General features: G+C 33.8%; 1 protein-coding gene across 1 annotated transcript; it reads left to right on the top strand.

Annotated features, from left to right (window-relative positions):
- Positions 1–1524: 1524 nt before the first annotated feature.
- On the top strand, positions 1525–8259 carry LOC103966922 (squalene synthase 2). Its single transcript, XM_009380145.3, has 14 exons — positions 1525–1816; positions 2181–2223; positions 2433–2522; positions 2799–2874; positions 3979–4048; positions 4688–4831; positions 4936–5040; positions 5230–5376; positions 5957–6032; positions 6578–6666; positions 7393–7484; positions 7583–7622; positions 7731–7797; positions 7879–8259. The coding sequence occupies exons 1-13, from the start codon at positions 1622–1624 to the stop codon at positions 7794–7796; spliced, it is 1233 nt and encodes a 410-aa protein (XP_009378420.2). The 5' UTR covers positions 1525–1621; the 3' UTR covers position 7797; positions 7879–8259.
- The last annotated feature ends 292 nt before the right edge of the window (positions 8260–8551 follow it).

Below are 8551 nucleotides of genomic sequence, written 5' to 3'. Positions count from 1 at the left end.
AAACAAATCAAATTTGATGGTTACGTGGAAAGTGACTTAAGGAATTAGAAAATAAAATACCTAATGAAACGGGTGAGCCCTAAATAATAACCTGCATTTCGTGTTTGGCATGTTTGAAATGACCTCACCTTCTATACCTAAATTCTATTAAAAATTAAGAATAATGCTTTTCCCACTTATCTTTTTACTTTATACACATTTTCTGTCAATTTTTGTTTTTTAATAATTTTTAGTTCATTCGATTTAATAATAAAGAATAGAAAGATGTGTGGAAAAAGTAAGAAAAATGCGTAGAAAGTAAAAATATGTGAAAAACTAAGAATCTGTTTAGTATTGAACTTGAATTCAATTTTTTAACTCAGATTCAAGTTAAAAATTATTATTTGATAAAACTATTTTGAGAAATTAAACTCAAGCCAACTTGAAAAAATAGCTTATAAATTAGAAACACAAAATGTCAGTTTTTAAAATTTTCAAATCAATTCACTCTCCACTTTCTCTCTCTTATCCTATCCCTCATCACTTTTTTATCTCTCTCCCGCTCTCCTGTCTCCTCCCTCTTCTCTCTCCCATCCACCATCCTTTTTTTATCTCCAGCTCCACCAGGAGTTGATTTTAATTTTTAATTGTGAATACTTTGAAAGATAATCTTACAATTTTATATGAAATAAGTTTTTGAATCTTATTAAAAGTTGTTCTCAAGAAATAGTCTTAAGAAAATTTTAGAAAAAGATAAATTCTTTTGAGTAGAATACCAAACAGATCTTTTTTTTTTCTTTTTAGATAACAATGGGTTGTTTGATACTTTACTTGAATCCAATTTTTTTAATTTTTAAGTTTTAGATCTTAAAAACTTGTTTGGTAAAATTATTTTTAAAAACTGAACTCAATATTAACTTAAGAAAATAATTGATTTTCTAAATTACCACAAGTGAGTTTCAAAAATTTTTAAACTTAAAGCCCATTTTTTTTTCCATCTCCTCCTCTCTCACTCTCTCTCTTTTTTTCTTCTTTCTCTCTCCTCATCTCTCTCTTTCCGATTTTCTCTTTTAGTGTTTCTTTTCTCATCTCTTCTCTTTATAACCCTTATACGACCACATCTCTATGAATTTTTTTTTTCAATTTAAATTTAAAATAATTTTAAATTTTATACTAAACAAGTTTTTGAGTTAAAAAAAAATATTTTCAAGTTATATTCTTAAGAAATATTTTGAGAGACGATGCAAATTTTTTAGAGTGGAAAGTTGTCTCTTTGTTTTTACAGCACAAGCTTTCAAAGAAAAGAAAAAGAAAAAAAATAAATAATACAAGTAGAAACAACCAAGAAAAAGAATAACACGGTGACACACGGAGTGACCTGCAAGTAGAAACAAACAAGAAAAAGAATAAGACGGTGACACAAGTGACCACCCTCTTTTGGCTCCAAATCCTATTTCTTTAAGAACTTCTAAAAGTTGAGGACGCCAGCTTGGACCAAGCCTCCTGTCACCAGACCCTTACAACTACAAAAACACACTTCCGAAAATATCATCGAATCAAAATTCCCACCTTCCAAATCCAACCTCTCTTCCGGATTCCAAATTCTGTGATTTGGGTTTTGGTCTCGTGTCCAGATCGAAAAATGGGTGCCTTGTCGACCATGATCAAACACCCCGACGACATTTACCCGCTTCTGAAGCTCAAAATTGCATCGAGGCACGTCGAGAAGCAGATCCCGGCAGAGCCCCATTGGGCTTTCTGCTACACCATGCTCCAGAAGGTCTCTCGTAGTTTCGCTCTCGTTATTCAACAGCTCGGTACAGAGCTTCGCAACGCTGTAAGTTAATATAATATTATATACACATATATGCATATATATATATATATGTATATGTACGGAAGTGTTAGTTTCTGTATCTGATTTTATTTTTGTTTTTTGTTTTTCCAAGTGGTGATTTCTGGGTTTTGAGGAATTTTCTTGGTTATGGCCTTGACTGTTGATTAGATTTATTGTTCTTAGTAGAATTGAAAATTTTATTAGTGTTCTTATTCTCGATTTTTACTGAAGGATGATGGTAATGGTTCACATAAGAGTTTTATTGCTTACGAGAAAAAAAGGGAGGCCTTTTTTTTCATTGACTTTCCATCTTTTGTTCGTTTTGTTGAGATTTTCTAATGTTTGACTTTTTGCGGTTTTGCAGGTCTGTATATTTTATCTGGTTCTTAGAGCTCTAGACACTGTCGGTGTGTTTCTATTATCTAGTTTTTGTCTTCCTATTTACTTTCCCATCAATTGTACATGCCTCTTGTAGTCTTGTTCCTGTGGATTACCTGCGTGATTGTTACAAGTGACACAATATTGTAATCTAACTTTTCTTCAGTGTGGCACTTATGATGCTAATTTATTAACTCACCGTTTCATTGATATAATTTGTTCTGGTGGACATGTACAGAGGATGATACAAGCGTTGCAACGGACGTCAAAGTCCCTATCTTGTTAGCATTTCATGAACACATATATGATCCCGAGTGGCATTTTGCATGTGAGTGGTTTAGCATTCCAAAACTACATTCTGAATGTTTGCTGTTGTCCTGTATCCTGCGGAAGAGATTAAGATATATAACTTATTGTTATAAAAAATGATTCATACACACACACACATATATATATATATATGTATGTATGTATAATATAGATGAACCTAGAGAAAGGGTAAGTTTGTTGTTGATCCTTGGTAGGTATAATACATGCACACTCTTACGTTACTATGTTGATGAGACTTGTCTGCTTGCTCAATTACCTTCGTCCTTGTCTTTAGGTGGTACAAATAACTACAAAGTTCTCATGGACGAGTTCCATCATGTTTCAACTGCTTTTTTGGAACTCGGGAAAGGGTAATTTCTTATCCTTGTATATTTCATTGCTCAATTATTTGAAAGATCTTTTCTGTTCATTCATAATAATTTATGGTGCAGCTTCTCTATCAATGGACTGATTGGAAATCTAGTTTTTGGTTCTTTCTCTTAGTCATTTCATACGTGTTACTGTTATGAGGGTTCATCCAAAAGGAGCGCCACTCAGTTATTACATGTAGCTTATAAACAATTCATAGGTGATAAGCATGGTTGATGAATTTGATGGTTCACACCAGTTACTGCTAAGTGCTAACACACCTGCAGGAACATATGCAGAGACTTACCCCACACACACATACAAATCCTAGTCATGAATTATATTTATCTAGTGAATGTAAAAACTGATTTCAGACGTCGAGCTTTAAATACCTTCAACAGATATAAGCATCAATTTTCCCATTCTATTGAAGATTCTTACATAGGATTCTTGAAATGTGTTCTACTCTCTATGGATTTCATGACGTTGATATTGACTGAATTCTCTTGCATGTTCCAGCACAATATCCTTGTCCTTCCTTTATGATGTCGGAGAGTTTCCCAAGAAATTCAACTAAGTAATGCGTCTACACTTCTGTTAATAATGATAGCTCCACATCCTAGTGTTCTTGGTGATTATAAGAGAAAGTGCATGGGACAAAAATTTCCCCAACATTTTGGCTATATGCATGAAAACTTTGACCAAATTACTTAGCATAAGACATCTCATCATTTAGGGCAGTGTCTTTTTCTAATATGTCGATCATGTAGTACATGATGATTGATAACTGGGTAATTCTAGTGCTTCATATATTTTTTTTAATTAAAACACCTGAAATGAGTGGTGATGTCCAACCCAACTAACTGTGTTGGATAATCCAGGTTCTCGGAGTAAGTTTTGCCCTTGGAAAATTAAGTTAATTCTTGTTCTTTTCAATGAGTGCATGCTTTGCGGTTGGCTTGTTGGAATTGTTTCTTTAAAACATTCTTCATCTTCATGTTGTAACGACTCTCTGCATACACTTCTTTTCTTTTATGGAATAGTCATATATGATTGGAAGTTTCATTGTACAATATTTAGATAAGCGATTGGTTGTAATCTTGCAGTTATCAGGAGGCAATTGAGGATATTACCAGAAGAATGGGTGACGGAATGGCAAAATTTATCTTGAAGGAGGTTTGTGATGCATGATATATGTTGTGGGAAGAAAGAGTGGATATGCCTATTGTTTCATGTTTCTCATGCTTCAATTAAAATAAACTCCTTTCAAAACCTTTCTGACATTGTTTGCATTGTTTATTGACATATATTTATGATAGTTGTGAAATATATTCCAATTTTTTCACATATTCACAAATATGTATATAATCATTTTGATCTGTAAATGCTATTATGGATGTAGTTATTTTGAATGCTAATTGAAAGAAAATAAAGACTAAAAGTACATCAACCATAGAAAGAATTTTGGCATCTGTTTTAAACCAGGATTTTCTTAAGTAATTTAAAAGTTAAAAGCTTAAAACTATAGAAAAAAAGATGTTCTGCAGTCAACTGGTTTCCACAATTTATAAGCGTCTACAGACCATAATTTGTGCATATAAGCAGGCACATTAGCTTACTTAATGTTTTTACACTATGGGAAATCAGATTCTGCAACGAAGTTGTTAAGCATAAATAAAGTTTGAATTATTCTTCATTGGATGATTTCCATTTACAATATTCCAAGTCTTATTATCAGTGTACGTTTTGCACTATGTGCAGAAAGGAGAGATGTATTTCTTATGCGACTTGGATGTATTTTGCCTCATCTTGCAGGTAGAAACCATTGATGACTATGATGAATACTGCCATTATGTGGCAGGACTTGTTGGTTTAGGTTTGTCCAAGCTCTTCCATGCTTCTGGAAAGGAAGATTTGGCCTCAGACTCTCTCTCAAATTCAATGGGCTTATTTCTTCAGGTATAACAATAAAATTAAAGCTAGAAATGCTATCTGTTCTCAGTATCAAATGTGATTCATGGCTTGATTCTGATTCTACAATGTCTGGATCTGATAAACAACAGAAAACAAACATCATTCGGGATTATTTGGAGGATATTAATGAGATACCAAAGTCACGCATGTTTTGGCCACGTGAAATCTGGAGTAAATATGTCAATAAACTTGAGGTGCTTCTTCTTTACTTGTATAATTGTAACAGCTTCCTATGCTATTCCTACCAGTTCACCTTTTTAGTCACTTATTTTCTTTCTAGTCTAGTGGAAACCTATGGAAGTGGGGTGGTGATGTAAGGATTTATGCATCACCACACAGTTGGAATTTTTGTCTGAATAAAATTTTTTGATATTGCAACACAGGACTTGAAATCTGAGGAAAACTCAGAGAAGGCAGTGCAATGCTTGAACGACATGGTAACTGATGCTTTGATACATATGGAAGATTGCTTGAAGTACATGGCTGCATTAAGAGATCCTGCTATATTCAAGTTTTGTGCCATCCCTCAGGTAGATTATTCCTCACCTTTATCACAAAAGTTAGTCTTTTGTGGTGTGTGTCATAATCTGACATGTGTATGTTACGGATTTATAGAACAAATAAAAACATTATTAGGATGAATTGAGTGATTTTAACAGTATTTTCAAATGTATTATGGTGTAATCTTGATATTCATTCCCATAAGAGAAGTTTACACTGTTAGACCATCAGGATTGATTAGTTGCTTCCAAAATGACCCTCTTGTCCCATGTACAAGTCATAAGAGATCCATTTGACTTGAAACTTGATTGGAAGTTGGACCAGTGGAATGAAATTGATCCAAGTGCTTCCAAAATGTCTTGGCTCAACAGTATTTCTGGATGTGCTTTTGTTTCCTCCTTGGTGGTCTAGATCTGGATTGTTTTTATTTTCAAACCTTTGGAATTCCCATTGGAACTCTTCATTTGATCAGGAACTCTTAAGATTGCGTTTATCTTTCCCTTTCAGCAAAATTCAATATAACGTTTTGTGACTTCATAGTCTGCTGTTTAATTATTCAATCAAGATCATCTTCACGTAATCTCATGTGATTTGTGCTGCCTTTACTAGATCATGGCAATTGGCACCCTAGCATTGTGCTACAACAACATTGAGGTCTTCAAAGGTGTAGTCAAAATGAGGAGAGGTAAGATTTTAATCTATGAACACGGTATTCCTTTCAATTATAACTGACACATTTTGATATAATCAAAACAAAAATAATTGCATCTTGTATTTAATAAAGAATAGCTTTGTCAAAAACGGTGGTATGCATGTGCCGTGAGATGGTCATTTGGTAGATACATCTATAAGAATTCCACAAATCCTAGCAACATTGTTTTCTTAGTATAGTGATTTTATCAGAGATTTTGGAAGCTTACACTGTTGGAGACTACTCTATAGACTAGCACATTTTAGTAACTACAAGTACTTTTATATATTTACTAGGGAAATGCTACGTCATGATAAAAATTATTTGTTAGAAAAATGAAAGTACTGCGACGACTGGTTGATTATGCCTTCCACCTCTGAACCCTTCATGCACTACTGGTTAATTATTTGAATTCCTCTCTCATTCTATTGGGGTTTGCGATGGTTTGGATAGAATACTTGTCATGTTGTGTAGTTTTGGTCACATGATTTGTCATAACTCTTTACTGAAAGTATTCAATTCTTTGCTGTATTTTCTAGGTCTTACAGCAAAAGTTATTGACCGAACAAAATCAATGGATGATGTCTATGGTGCTTTCTTTGATTTTGCTTCCGTTATAAAGTCCAAGGTAAGATGCTTCACGAAACTAGATATGTATTATCTCGTTGCAAGATAGCTTTACTGCATACTAAACTTAGGTGAGAGTTGGGTTTGATGAACCCAACCAACCCAAATTTGGCGAGTTGTGGGCAACCTGGGAATTTGATAAGTTGAGCAAACATCTTTATACATATATCTTTAGGGGTACTGTTATTGGCACTCCAAAAATGTCGTTGTGCACTCCAAGATTTCTTTATTTAGAAAGAAAAATACAAGTATGAGGACTGCCCAATGAGTTTTTTGGAGTGCCAATGACAGCACTCATCTTAAACCTGAATTAAAAGTCAAGCAAACACGGTAAATAATTTTTAACCCAAGCAGGCCTAGGAATTATGGTATGAATGTATTTTATTGGAAATGTTCTCTTGTCAGACTATCTTGTGTAGACTATGAATCTGGACCATTGATCTGGTTGGCTGATGTCTTGTCCATATCAGAGTCTGACAATATAAACTCTCTCTAGCAAGTAGCAACAGAAGTCTGGCAGGGGAACATTATCCGTAGTTTGTGTGTATTCCTATCAACTCTATAAATTGGGTAAATATGAGTAGACTTCTAGCCCGCCTAAACTGACTATTTGCACTTTTAGAATAAACTCTTTTGGATGCGGCAATTTGTCTAGTTTTCCCAGTATGGATTTATCTATGGTTTTATAAACCAATCAGATTCATTAAAGATTTAATATTGGCTGCAGGTTGACAAGAATGATCCTCATGCCACAAAAACATTGAGCAGAGTGGAAGCGGGACAGAAATTATGTAGAGACTCTGGAGCTTTGAGCAAAAGGTATGCATTTCATAGTTTCTAGTTCTTCTTCCTGAATATTGAACATTCATATTTAGTTATTTACTGATTATCTGACAAGTATCTATGGACCACACCAGGAAATCTTACATCATCAACAACGAACAAAATTCAACTCTGGTGAGTTTCATCTTAGATGAAAAAAAAAAAAAAAAAAAAAAAAAAAAACTCAGAAAACTAGAATCATTGCAGAATACACATACTGATTAGTCTACATTCTGAATGCAGATTGTGGCGTTGTTTATTATATTGGCGATCGTTTACGCTTATCTCTCTGCTAGCCCAAGAATTTAATGTAAGTGTCGTCGAGTTGATCAATCGATAACTGATTTCATAGTGTTAATTTCTTACACCAATTTTCTTCTTGGTTGTGCAGGGTTTGCATTTCTTATATGAATTCAACATAAATGGCTGGTTACAAAAGTACATGCCTCGTTGACTACATTAGTTTCTTGTATTTGTATGCAATAACGGAACTGCTGCTGCTGCCGTTGTGTACTCAGTATGAAGTTGCCCTAAATTATTGCCGTTGCCTTCGACGCCGTTTAGCATAGTTACGGTTGCCAAACAATCGAGCCTCTCTTTTTTTTTCTCTGGAGTTCATATGTGATTGTTCTACTTAAGAAAAGAGTACCTTGTTTATATGAAAGTAATGTAGTATTTTATGCGTGCATACAATAATGGCAATGCTTGTATGGTATTCTGTCTGATTTGTCCGAAATTAAATTCATAGATATATACCTAGTAATTTCTTGCACGACTTGTTAGCTTGACATGAAACGACACAAAATAACTATGATGTAGAAGCAACCTTTATATCTCATGGAGGCTTTTAAGGCTCACACCACATCGAACTTTAACCATCTAAATCATCTATTTTGTAAGTTGCACCTTGTAGATCAGCTTTGCAAAATATTAACCAAATCGGAAATATTTGAGGTATCTAATTGAGTATAAAGAAATCGACGAGCATTTATTATAAGAAAACATTGAATTTCATCGTGATAATTAAATAGATAAATAGTTTCAGATTGAATTGAATTTTTGCA

The sequence above is a fragment of a genome, unplaced genomic scaffold, assembly GCF_019419815.1.
Source record: "Pyrus x bretschneideri cultivar Hongxiangsu unplaced genomic scaffold, Pyrus_bretschneideri_v1 Contig16, whole genome shotgun sequence".
Lineage (NCBI taxonomy): Eukaryota > Viridiplantae > Streptophyta > Magnoliopsida > Rosales > Rosaceae > Pyrus > Pyrus x bretschneideri.
The sequence above is the reverse complement of the archived record's forward strand: the minus strand, read 5'-3'. Positions and strand labels throughout refer to the sequence as shown.